This window comes from Phyllobates terribilis, unplaced genomic scaffold (assembly GCF_046119375.1).
Source record: "Phyllobates terribilis strain yellow unplaced genomic scaffold, ASM4611937v1 Scaffold_1__5_contigs__length_1240528914, whole genome shotgun sequence".
NCBI lineage: Eukaryota > Metazoa > Chordata > Amphibia > Anura > Dendrobatidae > Phyllobates > Phyllobates terribilis.
The window spans coordinates 1,012,735,875-1,012,759,363 of record NW_027362761.1 but is presented as its reverse complement, the minus strand read 5'-3'; the positions used below and the strand labels follow the sequence as shown (position 1 = coordinate 1,012,759,363).

The 23,489-nt window shown below is 49.4% G+C and overlaps 1 protein-coding gene across 2 annotated transcripts in view; it reads left to right on the top strand.

Annotated features, from left to right (window-relative positions):
* Positions 1–23,489, top strand: part of PALLD (palladin, cytoskeletal associated protein) — a 542,838-nt gene that overhangs the window by 278,838 nt on the left and 240,511 nt on the right. For both annotated transcript variants that reach the window (XM_073644159.1, XM_073644168.1), the window contains 2 exons: positions 303–444; positions 11,512–11,535. In XM_073644159.1, coding sequence (XP_073500260.1) covers positions 303–444; positions 11,512–11,535 — 166 coding nt within the window. The remainder of the gene's footprint in view (positions 1–302; positions 445–11,511; positions 11,536–23,489) is intronic.

Genomic DNA, 23,489 nt, shown 5'->3' with positions numbered 1-23,489 from the left:
CTATGGTATGCTTGACGTGTATAATAGTATGTAGATCATATAACTTTGATACCTTTCTCACTATTTGTTTAACGATATAGTGTTACATAGTCCTTGATTTATTTACACGCTTGAGTTCAAAACCTTCATGTGGTTTTTCTTCCTCTCCTGATCCATACAGAAGACTACAGAGAACCATATACATAATACTGCACTATTGTGAGAAGTTTGACCTCTGACTCCATGGACGGAGCAGACCCTGAAGCTGTTCAGGAAAGTAATGACACCAGATTGCCTTGTTTGACATCTACTCTTTTTCTCAGGAGCTCCAGAGTCTGACATCATCTGAAGGTCAAGTTGTGGTCCTGGAGAGCAGGGTAAAGGGCACGCCGCCTGTTAATGTCAAATGGTTTAGACAAGGGGCAGAAATCCAGGACTCTCCTGACTTCAGGATACTTCAGAAAAGTAAGGCTAAGGCATTCTCTAAATAACTATAGTAATAAAACAGCGCAACTGTACATAAAGATACATATTAGCAGAATATGGAGCACATGCCTGATTACCCTTGGTTGTGTGGGATTCTGCAGTCTATGGAACTGATTGGCAGTACACAATTATATACTTTATGCATTTGGCATGTTTCCACAAAAATTTAAGTTGCTGTCCTAGTAATGTCGCTATGAAAAGACATTTCAAACTAGCCAATATTGCGAAATATTGAAAAAAAAATCAACAGGAGTATCGTATCATAACTTGTATATTTAATAAAATAACGCAGTGAAAAGTTAACACTAATTATGTGCATTCCTACAGGAATACTGTATGTGTACAATACCTGTCCCGTTCACACAAAATCAGAATAAATGCACAGTCTTGCTGCACCCATCCTCTACAAATAAAAATATCAGTCTAATATTTCCTGGGACTGTCCTGATTCTCATGGCCTGTAACTTGCTATATACCTCTTTTTCAGTGGGTAGTTGTGACGCGCCCCTGGGCCTGTGTCGCGCTGCGTTGCGCATGCGGGAGCCTACCCGGAGCCGGATCAGTAGAGGGTTGTAGTCTCGTGGCGGTGACCCGGTCCGTGCCCAGGGAGTCAAACTAGACGGCAGTCTATTAGTAGTAAATAGTTGATGACTACGCCACCCGTTGAGTGCAGCCAGGGAGCTGCTGCTGCAGGGCAGACCGCTGAGGCCGGTGGTAGGATTGTGCAGCGTGATAGTATAACCCCCAACGGGAGGGGTATGGCCTCAGGGCAGCCGACGTGGATGATGGGGGTAGCAGGAACCACTCAGAGACGGTACGGTGTAGTTCAGGGTCTTTACTGGTAACAACGATAGACCCTCCCGGAGTACTTGCTAGCAAACGGGGCCTGGTCAGTCTTTGAGCAGATGGGATCTCCCCTGGCCAGGCGTAGTTGTAGGCCTCACAAACTGACTGTACTCTTCTGGCTACCTTGCTAGAAGCTGATGTAAGTAGCCCACGTCCCTGAGTGTACCGTGTGGTGCTCACCCGTATGGCCGGTGACTCGGGGCCTTCTAATGGCTTCCGCTCCACGATGGCGGTGCTGGTCCCACGCGTGTGACCGTGCCTTCGGGCTTCTGGGCCAGAGGACCTGAAATCCCCTGCCTGACGGATTCTGCTGCTGGGTAGAAGTTAGTCCCCACAGCCTCGGACTCCGGGTCCGGTAAAGAATCTTCTTAGTCAGGGCGAGCGCTGCAGCTGCCAGCCCCTGACTCCTTGGAACTCTGCTGTTTCCTATGCTGCTTCTTGTCTCCACTCTCCTTGTCTCACTCTCCCTGCCTCAGCCCCGGGTTTATACAGGGGAAGTTCTTCCCCTCCCAAGACTGGGCAGGAGGTGTGGCATGCACAGGATCCCTGACCAAAGGACCTCCCACCTGCTCTCAGACATAACATTACATTACTGTGGAAAACCAGACCCCTGGGGTGCCACATTCCCCCCTAGTGAAATTTAGTACTCCGGGACTAAACACATTTAGAAAAACATAACAAGGCAAAAAAAAAAACATTAATAATACAATAAGAAAACATATAAAGATGGTTACGGCGTGTCCGCAACCGGGTGCAGTCTCTGAAAGAAGCAAGGTGTCCATTTCACCAACACAGGGAGACGTAACCAGGTAGGGGTCTGTCCTACCCCGAGTCCTTAACAGTCTCTAGTCCATCCTGGGTTACGCTCCAACTATATACAAGGATTCCCGGTAAATCCACCAAGGTTTCCTAAAAACAACTGGAAACACAAAATTATTCACAAGCAACAATACACAGAAAAACATAAATAAAACAATTTATACACTTTAAATTCTCCAGCGTGCGGGTAACTGGCCTCTAGTGGCCCGAGTGGACCTACGGAGCTGACTGTCTGGCCCTGAACTACAGGGTGTAGGAGCTGTCAAGGGTAAACTGGGCAGCTGTCTACCGGCTCTTTGTCTCACTAGGGGTACGGCAGGCTCACTATAAGCAGAGGGTTGATTCTCCTGTTCTGCTTGTGTGGAGTCTTCTGCCTCCTGGACCGGCTGTTCTTCCAGCTCTACCCGTTGCTCCGTAGGTTCTTGGGATGATGGTTGGAGGAAGGTGAGTACGGGTACCACAACTGCACCATTGACTTGAGTCCAAGACTGAGGGAAGTCCCCGAGCACGGTACTAACCATATCTTCCCTTTCTTCCACGGGTCGATGGTCTTCTTGTTCCTCTTCAGGGTTCCTCAGTTGTTCGGGACACTTCTTCAGGTGGTCCCGGGATACAATGGCTGTGGTTTCCCCTCCGTCTTTACTGATGGTACAGACCTTCGGGTTCTCGTGGCTTGAGGGCAGTACGGTGTACGGGTCCTCCTCCCACTGGTCATCCAACTTGTGGAGCCGTCTTTTCCTCTTCAAGACCTGCTCTCCGGGTACCAGGGGAACAGCGGGAGCATACTGGTTGTAAGTCTTCTCTTGTCTTTCCCTAGCCTGACAGAGACTTCGCTCCACGCTCTCTTGTACTCTCCGGTACTGCTGCTGCCTCTCTGTGTCCCAGTCTGTTTCTGGTGAAGTGTCCTCAGGTGTCAGGACTCCCATTTCCAGGTCAACAGGTAACTTACCAGGTCTCGCCCTCATTAGGTAAGCCGGGGTACAGTTGGTGGAACCTACCGGGATGTGGTTGTATAGGTCCACCAGATCGGGCAACTTCTCAGGCCACAGACTGCGTTCTTCCAGGGGCAATGTTTTTAGCAGATCCATTACCACCTGGTTCATTTTTTCACAAAGTCCATTAGTTTGCGGATGGTATGGTGTCGTCCTTATCTTCCGGCAGCCATACAGATTGCAGAATTCCTGGAAGACCTCCGCTTCAAAGGCAGGTCCCTGGTCCGTCAGCACTTGGTCCGGGTACCCGTGTGGACGGCAGAAGTGCTGCTGGAAGGCTCTAGCTGCTGTTTGAGCCGTTAAGTCCTTGACGGGGACGACAACCAAGAACCGGGAGTAATGATCCACGATGGTTAACGCGTAGACGTAGCCACTTCTGCTTGGGGTCAGTTTTACATGATCCAAGGCTACCAGTTCCAACGGTTGCCGGGTGACGATGGACTGCAGGGGAGTCTTCTGGCTGGCCCGGCCCTTCCTTCTCAGATTGCACGGGCCACAGTCTCTGCACCACTTCTCGATGGTTCCCCTCATGCCTACCCAGTGGAACCGCTCGCGCAGCAGGAACTCCAGCTTTTTCCACCCGAAGTGTCCAGCTCCGTCGTGGTATGCCTCCATCACCATGGCTGCGTCTCTTCGTGGCACCACTACTTGCCAGAGTAGTTCATGCGTCCGGGAGTTGACCATTCTGCGGCACAACTTCCCCTTGTAAAGGAATAGTCGACTCTTCTCCGCCCATAGTTGTTTGGCTTCCTCCGGAGCGTCTGGTTCAAGTCGAGCCTCCGGCCGAGTCAGCATCTCCTTCACCAGTCGGACGGCAGGGTCGCTGTCTTGCGTTTCCGCCCAGTTGTAGTGGGGTAAGGGGTTCAACGTAGCAGCCTGTTTACCCCTTACCCGGTGGGAATACTGGATAGTCCCATGACGGTGGAACGCAGGGAGTTCAACTTCTTCCAGTCCCTCCGGATCTTCTCCTTCGTCCGGCAGGTTGGGCATCCTGGACAGGGCATCCGCGTTAGTATTGGAGCGTCCTGCCCGGTATTTGATTGTGAACTCGTAGTTGGACAGACGGGCCATCCACCTCTGCTCCAGGGCACCGAGTCTTGCCGTGTCCAGGTGTATCAACGGGTTGTTATCCGTGTATACGGTGAACCGGGAAGAAGCGAGGTAATGTCTAAAGCGCTCGGTGACTGCCCATACCACGGCCAGGAACTCTAGCTTAAATGAGCTGTAATTCTCGGGGTTCCTTTCGGTGGGTCGCAGTTTTCGGCTGGCATAGGAGATCACTCGTTCTCTCCCCTGCTGAATCTGGGATAGTACGGCTCCTAGCCCGATGTTACTGGCGTCGGTGTAGAGGATGAAGGGCTGGCTATAGTCTGGGTACGCCAAGATTTCATCCCCCGTGAGGGCCATCTTCAGCTGGCGGAAGGACTCTTCTTCTAGCTCTTCCCATTTGAAGGGCGGCTTCTGGTTCTTGGCCTTCCGGGACTGGCCTATCAGGAGGTCCTGCATAGGCGCTGCCTTTTTGGTGAAACCGGGAATAAACCTTCGGTAGTAGCCTACCAACCCTAGGAACTGCCGCACTTCTTTTACGCTGGAGGGGCTTGGCCATCCCTTAATTGCGGTGATCTTATCGGGGTCGGGAGCCACTCCGTCAGCGCTCACCACGTGTCCCAGGTATTGCACCTTTGGTTTCAGGAGGTGACACTTGGAGGGTTTCACCTTTAGGCCGTAACTCGCCAGAGCTTCGAACACCTCCGCCAGGTGTTTCAGGTGGTCCTCATAAGTTTTGGAGTATACGATGACATCGTCCAGGTACAACAGGACCGTCTCGAAGTTTCTGTGGCCCAGACAGCACTCCATTAATCGTTGGAAGGTTCCTGGGGCGTTGCAGAGTCCGAACGGCATGCAGGTGAACTCGCTAAGTCCCATCGGGGTGGTGAATGCGGTCTTCTCCCGGTCCGCCTCTGCTACAGGAACCTGCCAGTACCCGCTAGTGAGATCCAAGGTAGAGAAGAAGTTAGCAGATCTTAAAGCAGCCAATGACTCCTCTATCCTTGGTAAGGGGTACGCATCCTTGTGTGTGATACGGTTGATTTTCCGGTAATCTACACACATCCTCATGGTGTTGTCTTTCTTTTTGACTAAAACTAGTGGGGCTGCCCAGGGGCTACAGCTATCCCGGATTACCCCAGCCTCCTTCATGTCTCTAAGCATCCCCTTGGCGTGTTGGTAATGTGCAGGGGGTACGGGTCGATACCTCTCTTTTATGGGAGGATGATCTCCCGTGGGGATGCGGTGTTCTACCCCCTTGACTCGCCCGAAGTCTAACGGGTGTTTACTAAACACTCTCTCATACTCTTGAACCACCCGATAGACTCCTTGTTTCTGATGTGAGGGAGTGGAATCAGTACCCAAATGTAGTTGCTGACACCAGTCCTCCATGTCTTTCTTAGAGCCGTTACCTTCCTCCGGGTGAGATGGAGGCAAGGGTTCCACAGATTGTATAGAATTTTGATTAGTGGTATATAATTTGGCTAGCGTGGCATACCGGGGCAGGTACACTTCCCTCTCCCCGATATTTATTATGCGAATGGGCACCCTCCCATGGCGTACATTGACCACCCCCCGTGCTGTCAAAATGGTGGGCCTACTGTCTGAGTAAACTGGTTCTACCATTGCCTGGTAATCTCTTCCTCTCAGACCAATAGCTGCCCGGCACCAAATCATCATTTCACTTTTTGGGGGCATGGCAATAGGAAAAGGGTCACACATTCTTACGCTACCAATCTCACCGCCGGAGAGTTCCACTTGTTGCCGTTGCATCAGTGCCCGGATCTCTTTCTGGAGCACCCGCTGCTCGCCGGAGCTGGCGTTCTTGGCAACCTGCTGTAAAAGGAAAATCACCTCTGCAAGACAATTTTCAATTACGTTAGTTCCTAGAGTTATTTTTGGGTGACTCTCATGTTTATCAATATCTACAATGATCAGTCCCTGTGCGGCCAGTTCGACTCTACCGATTTTGAGGGCCACCTCCTTAAATCCGATCTGTGGCACGGGCTGGCCATTGCTGGCGATGATACTCAAGTCGTCGTCAGGGTAGTGGGTAATATCCGAGTCATTCCAGTACTGCTTGAAGAGCACGTACGGGATGGTGGTGACCTGTGACCCGGTATCCAGTAGGGCACTCATGGGAATGCCATCCAGTACCACAGGCAAGACTGGACGTCCTCCCACATATCTGTCGCGCCAGTTCGATGGGCCTGGTGATCTTTTTCCTGGGGGTTGGCCCTCTACCCCAGGTTGTGCCCGTTTAAAGAACAGTACCTTTCCATATGTCCGGGTTGATTGCAGCGGCGGCAGATGGGTCGTCCGTCCTCGCTGTATCGGTCACTGGGTCTTCCTCTGGCCGGTGGGGTCCTCCTTGGTCGACGCCACGGGATGTCCTCCGGTCCGGATGCCAGCTGGATCTTCCCTGGGGTGGAAACCTGTAAAGACTGCACAGTTCGGGTTAGCGCAGCAACGCTCTTAGCTAGCTCTCGGACCTGATGGTGTAGGTCTGGAGCCGGGTCATTGTCCAAAGCCTGCGCATCAGCTCCCACAGGCCCTGCTGACAAGGGCGCCGCCTCCTGGTAGTAAGTGGTAGTGGGGCGTCTGTGGGTCACAACGCCACCTGGTGCCGGTTCTCGGAGCACCCGGATGGCTCTGTCCTTGAACTGTGCAAAGTCCAGATGGGGATCCTGTAAGGCCATTGCCCGCAACTGGGTTCGGTGGGCATTGCAATATAAACCCTCTATAAATTGTTCAGTCAACAGCCTGTCCTCGTTTCCCACCCCATCAGGGTCGGTCTGCTTTATGGCCCTCAGGGCCTCTTGTAGGTTTAGTGCATAGTCCCTTATACTCTCATGCGCTCGCTGCTTGCACCCGTAGAATCTAAGCTTAATCTCGGCTGAGGTGCGGGTATCAAAGGTGTCCTTCAGCCGGGTTAGTATCCCTGCGACAGTCTTCCTCCCAGGTGGCCAGGATTTTACTTCCCTTTTGGCTGCCCCGGTTAGTTGGGCCACCAGGATGCTCACTTTTTGCTCTTCTGTGAGGGGGTACACCTGGAAGAGGCTATCCAGCTTTTCTCTAAAGTCATGCAGGGTATGTGACTCCCCTGAGTACTGGGGTAGCCAGGCTGCTCCCGGGATATAGGGCATGGTGAAGGGCATAACTGCAGCAGCGGTAGCGCTGGCGGGGGTTGGGGCAGTGAAGCTCTCCTCCGTATCCGACATCTTCCTCCCCCCTAGTGGACCGTGGCCTACCTTGCGATGATCCTCTTCCGTAGGCCGCGGCTCCGCAGTGGATCGTCAGGGTTGAGGACCTTCCGTCGCGCTCCTGTGACGTCGGCGTCTGCTGGGCTCCTTCCAGGACCTTACGCAACGTCCGGACGTGAGGCGGGGCTTCAGTTCTCGCGCGCTTTCAGAGTCCACGCCCCTCTTCTTCCCGCGCGGCGTCCCCAAGATGGCGTCCAACGGCGGGAAAACTCCACGGATGGCGGGAAGAAGGCCGAAGATGGCGCCGGATGGCGGGAAACTTCACCGATGGCGGGAAGAAGGTAGAAGATGGCGCCGGATGGCGGGAAACCTCCACGGATAGCGGGAATCTTCACCACTGGTAAGTTTGAACAGTCTTTGCTTTTCAGGCACGCAGTACCCGGTGGTTGCGGGCACGAGATCCTGCCGACTACGCCAAAGTTGACGCGCCCCTGGGCCTGTGTCGCGCTGCGTTGCGCATGCGGGAGCCTACCCGGAGCCGGATCAGTAGAGGGTTGTAGTCTCGTGGCGGTGACCCGGTCCGTGCCCAGGGAGTCAAACTAGACGGCAGTCTATTAGTAGTAAATAGTTGATGACTACGCCACCCGTTGAGTGCAGCCAGGGAGCTGCTGCTGCAGGGCAGACCGCTGAGGCCGGTGGTAGGATTGTGCAGCGTGATAGTATAACCCCCAACGGGAGGGGTATGGCCTCAGGGCAGCCGACGTGGATGATGGGGGTAGCAGGAACCACTCAGAGACGGTACGGTGTAGTTCAGGGTCTTTACTGGTAACAACGATAGACCCTCCCGGAGTACTTGCTAGCAAACGGGGCCTGGTCAGTCTTTGAGCAGATGGGATCTCCCCTGGCCAGGCGTAGTTGTAGGCCTCACAAACTGACTGTACTCTTCTGGCTACCTTGCTAGAAGCTGATGTAAGTAGCCCACGTCCCTGAGTGTACCGTGTGGTGCTCACCCGTATGGCCGGTGACTCGGGGCCTTCTAATGGCTTCCGCTCCACGATGGCGGTGCTGGTCCCACGCGTGTGACCGTGCCTTCGGGCTTCTGGGCCAGAGGACCTGAAATCCCCTGCCTGACGGATTCTGCTGCTGGGTAGAAGTTAGTCCCCACAGCCTCGGACTCCGGGTCCGGTAAAGAATCTTCTTAGTCAGGGCGAGCGCTGCAGCTGCCAGCCCCTGACTCCTTGGAACTCTGCTGTTTCCTATGCTGCTTCTTGTCTCCACTCTCCTTGTCTCACTCTCCCTGCCTCAGCCCCGGGTTTATACAGGGGAAGTTCTTCCCCTCCCAAGACTGGGCAGGAGGTGTGGCATGCACAGGATCCCTGACCAAAGGACCTCCCACCTGCTCTCAGACATAACATTACATTACTGTGGAAAACCAGACCCCTGGGGTGCCACAGTTGCTATTCATTAAGACTTCGACAGCATCATATGTACTGGAACTTCCTTCCCCTCCATTCCTAACATGCATTGTGCCTGTCATTGACCAGTCACTTGCCTGTCCTGAACTGAAAGCATGTCTATCTGTTCTGCCTGTATGTAGCCTGACTGATAGAGCAGGAGATGAGAATCAGGCCGCTCTCTGTTCTTGTGAGTCTTTTTGGCATATACTAAGTACATGTAGTTACCGGCACTTTGATTTGTCAGGGTAAAACAACATACTTGTTAAAGTACTGTGCGGATTGCCCATTTAGTTCATTATTTTATAATACAATTTAGTGGTCTAAAAGTACAGAGACCATTTAACAACAAAGAGCACTCAACAGCCCCAAAATTCCCATGATTTTGATGGCGAATGACTGCTACTGTGTATTCCCCAATGAATGGGGAGCTAGTACCCAAATATGTGCTAATAATTGGATGGATAGTGGTCCCAGTAGCTGAGTCCTGCCCAATCCGTATCACACGGGATCTACTTTTGACAAAACATTAATTTAATGAAACCAGTACATGGTTATTTCCATATGTCTTTCATGTCCGAGATGGGAATAACTGTTTCAGGTGCCGACCACCATAGGCAGGGTTACAAAAACGACCAAGTGCTGTTGCACTACACTCTGACAACCATAGAAATGAATGGGAGCTATGCTATTTCTGCAACTTGGGAGTTATGCCGACAGAGTACCTCAGTTTGCTGTGCTTTTTTCGTAACTTCCAACAATTTCTGCGGGAATTATGCAAACAGCCCAGCTCTGCTGCGCTCAGCTGTTGTCATAAACTGACCTCTGGCGACCTGGACCTGGAAGTAGTTATTCCAATTTTGGCCTTGAAAGGCAGAGACTGGACTAACCCTTTAGGTAACTTTGTATTTTTGTTTTCTTTCACTTTTTATTTCTAGATGATTATTTGCTTGTAGACTACGGAGTTTCTCTAAGTTTGTAATTTTTTCGAATTGTACGGTTGCTTCTGAAACAGGAAAGTGCTCAGCTCTCGTTGTCCCCAGGGACTTCATATATCATTTCCATTCACACATTATTATCCTGTATAAGTACTCTGGAAGAACAAACTCATCAAGTCCTCATTGTTCTCCTCTCTAATCTTTTTGCTCCTGGAGAGGTTGGGAGGTTACACATTGTATTACAGGTCTCTTGCAAGCAGACAGGAAAGTAGTTAACCGTTTGTTTTTATAGGCACGCTTTAGGAGTATATTCTCTGTGTATATTAGATATGCTACTGGATGTGTCCCCTTCTACATATGCCCTCCACCTGCTAACTGCAAAGCTTCTCCACAATTACTATTAGTAGGGAGTATTAGAAATGGCACAGATGTACCGTTTCTTACTATGGCGCATGTACCACTATGTTACAAGTTATCCTCATACAGAAAAGTGTACCTTGACATCTAGCTTGTTCATTAAAAAAGCTCTCCCATCAAAGTTTGTATCTCTTAACATATTGCAATCATCATATTATATTATTATATAGCACGGTGTACTTACAATTGCTCATTTTGCTCTTCTACCCAGAATAGCTGAATCCTTCAAAGCTCTATGTAGAAACGGGAAGTCTATTTTTCCCTACATGAGTCATCATTAGAACTACAATTTTACATCACTGCAAAGTCTTCTTCAGCTCCCGACCCAGTTGCTCCCTCCTCCACCCTGCCATATACTTTTGCAGTGATTATGACTCGTACAGGGAAAATTGACCTCCTGTTTCTACATAGAGCTTAGAAGTATTCAGCTAGTCAGTTAGTAATCACGTGATGTTATAGACCTAATATATAAAAGAAGAATTAGCTGGGTAGAGAGGTAAAATGAGCAATTGTAAGTGCACAGTGCTATATAATATGATGAATGCCATATATTAAGAGGATAAAAACTTTGATGGGAGGAGTGCTTCTTTAACTTGTTCCGTGTTGTGTCCACTTACAGAAAGATATGTTTATACAGAAAACTGTAACATGTTATCATTAATGTGTTGTGTGTTAAGTTTAAAATGCTACATCTGTATTGATGTCTAGAAAGGGAAATTTCCTATGTGGCAGTTTTTGCAATAGGAATTTTCACCATGACATTTACTTCTGTATCAGCACCAGAACAGTTGAAAGAAAAAGCAGAGCACATATAGAGTAGTAATGTACGACTAGTGATACTATTGGACCAAGCAAAAGTAGGTTCTCGCCTTGTGTTGTTGTGAAAGTCACAACTCTAGTGGCTCGGTAGAACTTGGAAATGACCCGCAGCAGGTGTCTTGTTGGGACCACCTAAAGATCAGAGGCGTTGTATCATCTATAACAAAGCCAAAAAGAAAAAAAAAATCCCAGGCTCCTTCGCTTAGGGTCATTGATGATTTATTGTCTATACGTAATATCACTTTTTTTTTCCAGAAAAACACATGATTGTCTTTTGTATATCTGATGAAGGTTTTTGATTTTCCTAGAAACACTTTATTTATAAACAATAAATCATCATTGACCCTAGGCTCCAAATTTCCAAATTTTGTGTGTTTGTTTTTCTTCTCCTTTTTGTATTTACTATAAATTTCTATATCGTAGCAAAGTCACATAATTTAATTACTGTTTAGAATAATGGGTACTTCTGTAACTTCTATATCATCATTTATTTTTTATTTCCATCCCACAGAACCACGCTGCGCATCTGAACCAGGTAAGTGAATATTAGGACCATATTACAATATTTTGTATAATTTACTAATCCATTTGCTTACATAGCTCCAACTTAATCGTCTTTGCCGTATACAGAATGTCATGACTCATGGCCCAAATCATTCCCCATTATTAATGGGGCTCAAAATGTAAATTCAATTTCTCAGATACACACAGGGGCTAATTTCATAGGAAACAAATCAACTGGAGCACCTACACCACACGTGTCAAACTCCGGCCCGTGGGCCAAATCTGGCCCGCAGGGTGGTTATATTTGGCCCCCGACACCAGAACCACCACCCCTATGTGGTGCCCATTATTCTGTATGGAGGACTATGTGGTGCCCATTATACTGTATGGAGGACTATGTGGGGCCATTATTCTGTATGGAGGACTATGTGGGGCCTATTATTCTGTATGGAGGACTGTGTGGGGCCCATTATTCTGTATAGAGGACTATGTGGGGCTCATTATACTGTAGGAGGACTATGTGGGGCCTATTATTCTGTATGGAGGACTATGTGGGGCCTATTATTCTGTATGGAGGACTATGTGGGGCCATTATTCTGTATGGAGGACTATGTGGGGCCCATTATTCTGTATGGAGGACTATGTGGGGCCCATTATTCTGTATAGAGGAATATGTGGGGCTCATTATACTGTAGGAGGACTATGTGGGGCCTATTATTCTGTATGGAGGACTATGTGGGGCCTATTATTCTGTATGGAGGACTATGTGGGGCCTATTATTCTGTATGGAGGACTATGTGGGGCCTATTATTCTGTATGGAGGACTATGTGGGGCCTATTATTCTGTATGGAGGACTATGTGGGGCCTATTATTCTGTATGGAGGACTGTGGGGCCTATTATTCTGTATGGAGGACTATGTGGGGCCTATTATTCTGTATGGAGGACTATGTGGGGCCTATTATTCTGTATGGAGGACTATGTGGGGCCTATTATTCTGTATGGAGGACTATGTGGGGCCTATTATTCTGTATGGAGGACTATGTGGTGCCCATTATTCTGTATGGAGGACTATGTGGGGCCATTATTCTGTATGGAGGACTATGTGGGGCCCATTATTCTGTATGGAGGACTATGTGGGGCCCATTATTCTGTATGGAGGACTATGTGGGGCCCATTATTCTGTATAGAGGAATATGTGGGGCTCATTATACTGTAGGAGGACTATGTGGGGCCTATTATTCTGTATGGAGGACTATGTGGGGCCCATTATTCTGTATAGAGGAATATGTGGGGCTCATTATACTGTAGGAGGACTATGTGGGGCCTATTATTCTGTATGGAGGACTATGTGGGGCCTATTATTCTGTATGGAGGACTATGTGGGGCCTATTATTCTGTATGGAGGACTATGTGGGGCCTATTATTCTGTATGGAGGACTATGTGGGGCCTATTATTCTGTATGGAGGACTATGTGGGGCCTATTATTCTGTATGGAGGACTATGTGGGGCCTATTATTCTGTATGGAGGACTATGTGGGGCCTATTATTCTGTATGGAGGACTATGTGGGGCCTATTATTCTGTATGGAGGACTATGTGGGGCCTATTATTCTGTATGGAGGATTATGTGGGGCCCATTACTCTGTATGGAGGACTATGTGATGCCCAATATACTGTATACTGGTTGGCCCATTACTTTGTCCAAGTTTTTCATTTTGGCCCTCTGTGTTTAAGTTTGACATACCTGACCTAGACTAAACTCCTAAAACCGAGAACGTACAAACTCCTTACAGATGGATTTCCACCTTATACATTAATAGATTTATATTATTTTATACATAACTGTATCCTACTTTACTAGAACATTTCATTGTCTGCATGCTTGTAGGATAAGGGGAATGTAACCTAGACGTTAGAAGTCTGATCAAATGTCTTATTTAGACTGGCTGATCAAGGTCTTAATGGAGTTATCTGATCTTCTAATGATGTACAATACAAAGTTATATTGTGGCACTGACGCGCCCCCTGGGCCGTGTGTGGGGGTATACCCGGAGCCGGGTCTCTGTGTAATGCTAGGGGTTGTAGTCTCCGTGGCGGCGACCCGGTCCCGTGGCTCAGGGTGGTCAAACCAGTGGCAGATCTGTTTATTTGGTTTTTAATGTTGAAATGTTCGACTACGCCACCCATGGATTGCGGTCACTGAGAACCGCCGCTGCGGGGCAGACCGCTGAGGCTGATGTTGTGTGCGCAGCAGAGGGTAGTATAATTCCCCACGGGAGGAGTATAGCCTCAGGGCAGTGAGTGCAGATGGTGGGGGTGATGGTGCGCGGGAGCAACAGTAATGAGTGAGTCCAGTGATGCAGTCCAGGGTCTTTACTCACAGTTTTACACTCCAAGCCACTTCTGCAGCTAATGGCTGCCCACGTCATACTGTGCTCACCAGGTGAGGGGCTCGGCCAACTCCCAGGCACTTTGGAATGCTTTTCATGACCCCCTTCGTGTGTCCTTTCCCTGGGCCCTATATGGTGCCTTCCTAACGGGTGTAGTGAGGGGCCGTAACACGTGCAATGCCATGGCCTCCGGTTACTAGCTGAGGGTAGTTGCTCTCCTCCACTAGATGAGGGATCCGGTTCCCTTTCTTGGCCTGACCCCCCTACTCTGGTAGCGGCGGGCGTACGGTGGCGACTGGCCGGTCCGCACCCCTGGGGTCCCTTCACTCCACTCCTGGAGCCTTCTCCGTTCCTCTCCTCTCTGACTGAACTCAGCAGCTCTTCTCTTCTCTAGGCTCAGGCCTTGAGACTTGGCCTCCCTAGAGCCTGTACAGAGCCCCTGCTCCCAGTCTTTGTCTCTCTCTTCTCCCTCTTCTCTCCCTGACTCCAAGATGGTGCCCACCTTATATACTCCTCCTTCCAGTGCACCCTGGATCTACTCTCCCCACCCACACACTACCGGGTTCCCCCTTTCTAGGTGTTCCCTCCCCCCACTCCAGCCAGGGACAGGGGCAGTTGTGCTCACTCTTGGGAGCATTGTCGCCCTGCCCCCCGGAAATGTGGTGTAGTGCATGTGGGTGTTAGGGTCCTGAGCCACACTCCATCCTTACCTGGAAGTGAGATATCACACCTCTGGGTGAGATGCAATACCTCTGTAGCGACCGAACCCTCGGGGCGCTACATTCCCCCCTGGTAAATCACAGCACGTCCGCGGGCTGGAACAGAGCAAAAGACAATTGATTTCAAGACATGCAGAATTTAAAGTTTTGGGTTTTTTTTGTTTTTTTTAACGTTACTTGTCATAAAACTTTTCTCTTTTTATCAACATATACAACATTCCTTTCATTTACGGTTACTCCTTCCTTGATATAACTTTCAATATACACATATAAAACATTTTTAAGTAGAAAATATGAAACATTATCGGCAACATTTCAACGGCGAAGTCTCTTTAACAGGCCACAGTCCTTGCCACGACCAGGTGTACATGTCACCCAGCAAGGTGCAATTTTACTAAGTGCAAACTTTCAAACACCTTTCGGTATCTATTGAGGTAGGAGTTTATAAAACCAATAGGGGGCACGTTAAGAAATGCAACTATTTACAAGGGTTGGCTGCTCCCAGTCCTCAGCCGGATAGAAAGGGTTGGCTGCTCCCAGTCCTCAGCCGGATAGTTCACGGACCCTTTTCGGGTAACTTTTAACAAATAAACGCACAACAATCCCGAACCGGGTGAACTTTTTATAATCCCCAAACGGGCATAACTTGAAACTCTTTTTCTTCTACCCTGACGGGTAACTATATACGTACAGTTCGTGCTGCTGCTCTCTAGTAGCGGTGTCCCCCTTGTGGACGTTCCTGCTCATTAAATTCTTCAGACCCGTCCGGGTCCTCCGTGCAGCAGGATTCAGGGTAGCGCTGTTCTTCTACCCGCTGAACATTGAGGGCGTACCACCCCCGCAGGCCTCGATGTCGGGTGTATGACACCTGATCCCCCCGGGAACAGATCCCGTTTCGGGTGACCCTCGGGCAGGCGACTCTCCACATCCCTCCGCTTGACAAAGATGTCTGTGTTCGTCGTCTGGTCCCGAATGAACCCCCACCCCTTCTCCTGGTGGAACCTGATCACAATCCCGGTGACTTTGGGACCGCGTACAGCCTGGGGGTCTCGGCGGGCCCGGGTCTTTTCCTCCGCGCTCCGGGCCTGTAGCTGCTCCTGTTTTTGGCGCTGCGCCTGCCTCTCCTTTTCAAGCTGCGCCATCTCCCGGCGGCAGAATTCTCGCCTGCGGGCTGCGTCCGCCAGCGTCTCTTGCGAGAACCCCATCAGGTCCTCCCCGGTCTGTTCCCACTCAATTTGGACCTCTTCATCCGGGAGCTGGAGGATGGTGATTGGCTGCGGAGCAGAGGAAGCGGGGCTCTGGCCTCCGTGGACAGGTCCCTCCGGTGGCAAGGGCTAACCCATCCGCGCAGTAGGGGGACCGGCTCTCCATCATGACCGGTAATTTGGCTGTACAAGTCCGTGCCCAGGGGTGGTAATGTTGGGACTGGGGGCACTAGTTAGTGGAAGGCGCCTGGGGGGCTTCAGGCCTTGCGACCTGGCTTGGAGCGGGCTGCTTCCGGCCGCACCCGGGATCAAGGGGCGGGGCTTGGGGCCTAGGTGTAGGCGGCGGGAGCGGAGGAGGTGCAGTGATTCCCGGGGCGATCGGCTCCGCGACGGGGTCCAGGGGCAGGCTAGTGGCGTCAGGGCTTGTAGCAGGGGCGTCCCCCTTACATGCTCCCATTGCAGCGCTGCTCTCAGCCCCCGGTGGTCTCTCTCTATCCTCAGGGGCAGGCTCGCTGTCGGGTGCTGGCAGCGCCACTTGCTGCCGGGTCGCGACCCGCCGGTCCATTTCCTCTTTCCACCCCGCAATGGCCTCCCGCTACGCCTGAACCATCCTCCGGTCCAAATCCTCCAGCCCAGCCCGGAGGAATTCAGGGTCCTCTCCGGGGAGCTGGGCCATCAGCTCCGCGAGGCTGCACGGAGCCGCTTCGACCTGCAGCAGGCCACTGGTAAGGGTACTGGGGCTGGCGCTCCTCGCCATCTCTGGGTGTGGTCTGCCAAGACTGATCCAAACCACACCCTGCCCTTCGGTTTTCTTTCCCTTCCGCCCCTGTTTGGGGTGGTCCCAGGGCAACCTGCTGGCAATCACTCTCAGGGGCAGCCCCCCCACGTTGATGGACATCTCTACAGCCGCACTCATGGCCGTTGGGAGTGGGCTCCGTCTTTGGCGCCATTCTGGGACCTGGCCCACGATGGGAGGTGGATTCTTGTTGTCTTTTGGTGCACACATAATGGCGCCCGTTCTTCTGGGGCGGGCGCCACATTCAATACAGTGAAACAGTCTCTAGGCACACAATACCCGATGATAACGGGTTGGTTTCGAATCCTGCCGACTACGCCAAAGTTGACGCGCCCCCTGGGCCGTGAGTGGGGGAATACCCGGAGCCGGGTCTCTGTGTAATGCTAGGGGTTGTAGTCTCTGTGGCGGCGACCCGGTCCCGTGGCTCAGGGTGGTCAAACCAGTGGCGGATCTGTTTATTTGGTTTTTAATGTTGAAATGTCCGACTACGCCACCCGTGGATTGCGGTCACTGAGAACCGCCGCTGCGGGGCAGACCACTGAGGCTGATGTTGTGTGCGCAGCAGAGGGTAGTATAACTCCCCATGGGAGGAGTATAGTCTCAGGGCAGTGAGTGCAGATGGTGGGGGTGATGGTGCGTGGGAGCAACAGTAATGACTCAGAGTCCAGTAATGCAGTCCAGGGTCTTTACTCACAGTTTTACACTCCAAGCCACTTCAGCAGGTAATGGCTGCCCATGTCGTACTGTGCTCACCAGGTAAGGGGCTCGGCCAACTCCCAGGTACCTTTTGGAATGCTTTTCAGGACCCCCTTCGTGTGTCCTTTCTCTGGCCCGTCGTACCCCACAATTGACCACGTTTCTGTCCAGCTGCCTCGGGCCTTGGCGGGCAAACGTATGTTCCTGGGCCCTATATGGTGCCTTCCTAACGGGTGTAGTGAGGGGCCATAACACGTGCAATGCCACGGCCTTCGGTTACTAGCTGAGGGTAGTTGCTCTCCTCCACTAGATGAGGGATCCGGTTCCTTTTCTTGGCCTGACCCCCCTACTCTGGTAGCGGCGGGCGTACGGTGGCGACTGGCCGGTCCGCACCCCTGGGGTCCCTTCACTCCACTCCTGGAGCCTTCTCCGTTCCTCTCCTCTCTGACTGAACTCAGCAGCTCTTCTCTAGGCTCAGGCCTTGAGACTTGGCCTCCCTAGAGCCCGTACAGAGCCCCTGCTCCCAGTCTTCTTCTCTCTCTTCTCCCTCTTCTCTCCCTGACTCCAAGATGGTGCCCACCTTATATACTCCTCCTTCCAGTGCACCCTGGATCTACACTCCCCACCCACACACTACCGGGTTCCCCCTTTCTAGGTGTTCCCTCCCCCCACTCCAGCCAGGGACAGGGGCAGTTGTGCTCACTCTTGGGAGCATTGTCGCCCTGCCCCCCGGAAATGTGGTGTAGTGCATGTGGGTGTTAGGGTCCTGAGCCACACTCCATCCTTACCTGGAAGTGAGATATCACACCTCTGGGTGAGATGCAATACCTCTGTAGCGACCTAACCCTCGGGGCGCTTCAGTACCATGTTAGCCAGAAAAATGTATGTAAATACTTTTATGCCCAAAAATGAAAAAAGTATTCTCGGAGTGATACCTTTATTGGCTAACTAGAAAATATATATCACTCCAATACTTTTGTCATTTTTGGATATACAAGTATTTACACCGGTCTTCTTATGAAAGTCTGCAGTCATTCCATGTGATTGCAGACTTCTGAATCCTTACTGAGTGCATGCTCTCAGGATTCTCTGGTATCACCGGCGAGAGCGGGCAGTCACATGAATGCAAATGGCATTCTTGTGGTCACATGACTGCCCGTTCTTGCCGTCAACACTGGAGAATCCTGACAACATGTAATAGTGACTGCAGATTTTCATCAGAAGACCAGACAACTTCTTTAAATGACCGCCTATCGATTATACACAAGGCTATCTGCAGTCGTTGAGTGACCTGTTTAGACAGGCTAACAAAACAATGATGGAGACAAAATGATCACTAATACATTTGTTCTGTCCACATACACTGTCATGTTATCAGCAGCACATCTCCTGTTTATACAGACTATGTGCTGGCAAGAATTTTGATTAATATGCTTCTACAAAAAACATCGCACCCAACACAAAAATGTTGTGATATGGTGAGCAAGTGTTCCTAAGGAATAGTGTTGAGCCACCCCCGTAGTGTTCGGGTTCGGTTCGGTTCGTCGAACACCGGGATGTTCGAGGAACTGTTCGTCGAACACCTTAGAGCACCGTCGAACACCGTTAAAACCAATGGCAGGCAAACAAAAACACATAGAAACACATAGAAAACACCTTCAAAGGTGTCCAAAAGCTGACAAACTGCTCAGAAGACGCTTTCTTTAAAAAAGCCGGCCGGGATGACAGGCTGGATGGCGGCGTTCTGCTGCGGTCCAGCCTGTCATCTCGATGTAGCAGAGCTGAAGCTGTCGTGGGAACCATGGAAAGGTAAGGATGAGGTTGCTTTATTATTTTATTTTTATTACAGGAGATCGTTGGCTTCAGCTGGAATGGGCGTGACGGTAAGTATGGTTTAATTTAGAACAATAAAGAATTGTGTCTTTATTTCAATTAAAGGACTTTATTCTGGGTGTTTGTGTTTTTTTTAACTTTGACTATGGGGTTAGTAATGGGGGTGTCTTATAGACGCCTCTCCATTACTAACCTGGGCTTGATGTCAGCTGGCATTATAAGCTGACATCAACCCCAGCCCTATTACCCCCTGCCACCGCACCAGGGCAGCGTGGAAGAGCGAGGCTAAGTGCCAGAATTGGCGCATCCTATGAATGCGCCATTTCTGGGGCGGCTGACGGCTGGTGTTTCTAGCCTGGGAGGGGGCCAATATTCATGGCTCCCTTCCTGGGCTATTAATATCAGCCCCCAGCTGTCTGCCTAGCCTTTGCTAGCTATTAAATTAGGGGGGACCCCACGTCATTTTTTTGGGGGGGTCCCCCATTTTAATAGCTAGTAAAGGCTATGTATTCAGCTGGGGGCTGATATTAGTAGCCTGGGAAGCTCCGTGGGTATTACCCCCTTCCCAGGCTTCAAACATCTGCCCCAGCTGTCTGCTTAACCTCCGCTAGAGCCTAAAATTAAGGGGAACCCCACGCCAATTTTTTTAATAATAAATCCTTTATTTTAATACTAAATGACAAGTACAGTAACCAACACTATCACTGTACTTCATATATATGTGACTGACATGTTTCTATCTATCTAATCTATGTGTGAAGCTCTATTCTGTCTGTTATAAATTGTCGGGTACAGATGCTGAATTGCCGGCCGGCTTTTTTAAAGAGACGGTGCATGAAAACACTATTATTTTTTTTAATAAATCCTTTACACTAAATGACAAGTACAGTAAGCAACACTGTCACTGTACTTCATATATATGTGACTGACATGTTTCTATCTATCTAATCTATGTGTGATTCTCTATTCCTTCTATTCTAAATTGTTGGGTACAGATGCTGAATTGCCGGCCGGCTTTTTTAAAGAGACGGTGCATGAAAACACTATTATTTTTTTTGATAAATCCTTTACGCTAAATGACAAGTACAGTAAGCAGCACTTTCACTGTACTTCGTATATATGTGGCTGACATGTTTATATCTATCTAATCTATGTGTGAAGCTCTATTCTTTCGGTTCTAAATTGTCGGGTACCGGTGTATGCCGCTGCTGAATTGCCGGCTTTTCGTGTTTCACTGTGAGCACAGTTCCCATCGATTTGGGCAATCACTGTAATGCCACAACCACCATGGCTGTGGCATTACAGTGAGTGGCAGACAATCCCTGCATGATTGGTGCTCTAAATAGCACCAGACATGCAGGACACACTTTTGGTGCACGAACAGTTATCGAACATAACCTCGAACAGCCGAATTTTTTGCAAATCGTTCGGGTTCGTCGAACAACTCGAACACAGCCCAAAACAGCTCGAATTTGAGATTGGCAAACAGTTCTAGTCGAACACCGCTCATCTCTACTAAGGAAGCTCGTCTGATGATTGGCTCACCTAAACGAGTCACTAGTTATGCCATTCTTGCTATGACAAACAATAGTAATAAAATAATGAGATCAAGAATTGAACATAGGCTCTTAAATTCTAAGTAAATCCTTCAAAATATTCACATTGATGCAGCTAGCACGTGTGTGTGTGTGTATGTATGTATGTATGTATGTGTATATATATAAAATATATATTACTGTACACACACACAGTGAGGAGAATAAGTATTTGATAGTCTGCTGATTTTGCAAGTTTCCCCACCTACAAAGAATGGAGAGGTCTGTAATTTTCATTGTAGCTACACTTAAACTGTGAGGGACGGAATCTAAAAATAAAATCCAGAAAATCACATTTAATTATGTAAAAATCATACAATTGCATTTTATTGCATGAAATAAGTATTTGATCACCTGCCAACCAGTAAGAATTCTGCCTCTCACAGACCTATTAGTTTTTCTTTAAGAAGCCCTCCTATTCTGCACTCATTACCTGTATTAATTGTACCTGTTTGAACTCATTACTAGTGTTGAGCCACCCCCGTAGTGTTCGAGTTCGGTTCGGTTCGTCGAACACCCGTATGTTCGTCGAACTGTTCGTCGAACAGCTTCGAACACCGTTAAAACCAATGGCAGGCAAACAAAAACACATAGAAACACATAGAAAACACCTTCAAAGGTGTCCAAAAGCTGACAAACTGCTCAGAAGACACAACTAACACATGGAAAAGTGACAAGTACATATAGTCATGCGAAAAGAAAAGAGGTGGAGGAGTAAAAGGAGGGGGAGACACAGATATAGGCATGTCATGCCCTTCTAAAACCAAAAAAGTGCGAAGCCAACACTGCCAGTCCGTTCCTGCCCGTGCGACCTCCGTGTCGCCGGGTTTGTGCCAGAGCTGCAGTGGACGCTGACGGCCAGCCCCCCTCTCCCAATACTGGTGCCTGTCCGCTGGTGGGTCGAGCGAGCCCCCCTGCGGTGGAGGCAGGTCTAATCTTTTTAATTTAAATTGTCTCTCTAATTTGAATGAGTACACTTTAAATCCTTTTACAAGGATCTATTGTAGGGCAAGTCTCATGCCAGCAGCCACGGTAATTCAAGCTCCAGTAGCGTCCACTAAAGCTGCTGCAGTTAAAAAGCTTTTATAATGATCGAGCTTGGCGGTCCACCGCAAGGCGTCCGACCCGATGCTCTTCACTGAGTGTCCCGGGGGCCCGAAGCATTTCCTTTGAAAAAATTAAGTGTCCAAACTACAGGTGGTGTAGCTTGCTTAACAGCTGGGATAATCCGCTGACTAGCAGACACTGCTACTAGGCACAAAGTATTTCCTGGGCTAGATGCAGTTAAAAATTTGTAATTAGATACTCTCGTTGGATGCTGAGAAAGCATTCCATAGAGTCTCCTGGCACGCCATATATTATTCTCTTAAAAAGCTTGGGGTAGGGGTCTAGGGGACCCTTTTATAGGCTAAATCACGGCCCTGTATCGTAATACGTCACCTAGGCTGAAGATAAATGGAACATTTTCATCACCTTTCATAATCACCAATGGGACAAGGCAGGGATGTCCTCTGTCCCCTCTCTTATACATCCTAGTGATGGAGCACCTGCTCTCATCAATTCGCCATAACCCCAATATTAGGTGGACTGAAGTGGGAGGCACCGAGTACAAGTGCTCTGCATTTGCTGATGATGTCCTAGTATATATCACTCAATCACATATATCCATCCCTGCTGTTATGGCTGAAATAGATCACTTTGTTACATGGTCAAATTTTAAAATCAATGCAGCGAAGTCTGAGGCCCTCGATGTCTCCCTCCCCAAATCCATACAGGATTCCATCCTGTCCAACTTTCCCTTTGCCTGGCCCTCACAGGGTATCAAATACTTAGGAATTCGTATTCATAGAGACCTCTCCCGTCTATGTTATCTTAATTTTGGGCCCTTTATTGAACAACTCCATACAGACCACGGTTGGCAAGTTAGAACTGTAAGATTCACTACGTGAACCACTGGTGTTTTGTGGAAAAGCACATGTACACCGTGTTCCAAATTATTATGCAAAAAGTGTTTAGGAGTGATAAGGTAAGAATTTGTTTGTTTGTCAGTTAAACTCATTGATGGTGATGTGTGTCACGGCTCTTTATATCACTGTAAGCAATTGCAGACACCTGTGCTAATTAGTTTGGCAGGTGTGTCCAGTGAAAGGCAAGACTACTTAAGAAGGCTGTCCCACATTATTAAGCAGCCTACATTTTCTGCCAAAATGGGAAAGAAAAAGGATGTGTCGGCTGCTGAGAAGCAACAAATTGTGGAGTGTTTAGGTCAAGGCATGACTACAATCAACATTGCCAAGACACTTTATCCTGATCATCGCAAAATCAAGAAGTATGTAGCTGATTCACAGTACACACGTGTGCGTGCTGATAAGGGAAAATTGAGGACTCTTTCCTACAGGCAATTACGTCAGGTTAAAAGAGCAGGGGCAAAAAAGCCTGGTCATAGCAGCAGACAAGTTTTTGAAGCTGCTGGTGCCTCCAACGTCCCCCGAACAACAAGATGCAGGGTCCTTCAGAGGTTTGCAGCTGTGCGTAAGCCATCCTGTCGACCTCCTCTATCCACTTCACACAAGCAGAAACGGCTCCAGTTGGCCAAACAATACATGAAGACTGATTTCAAAACTGTTTTGTTCACCGATGAGTGCCGTGCAACGCTCGATGGTCCAGATGGATGGAGTGGAGGATGGCTGGTTGATGGACACCCCATGCAAACACGGCTACGGCGCCAACAAGGAGGGGGTGGAGTAAT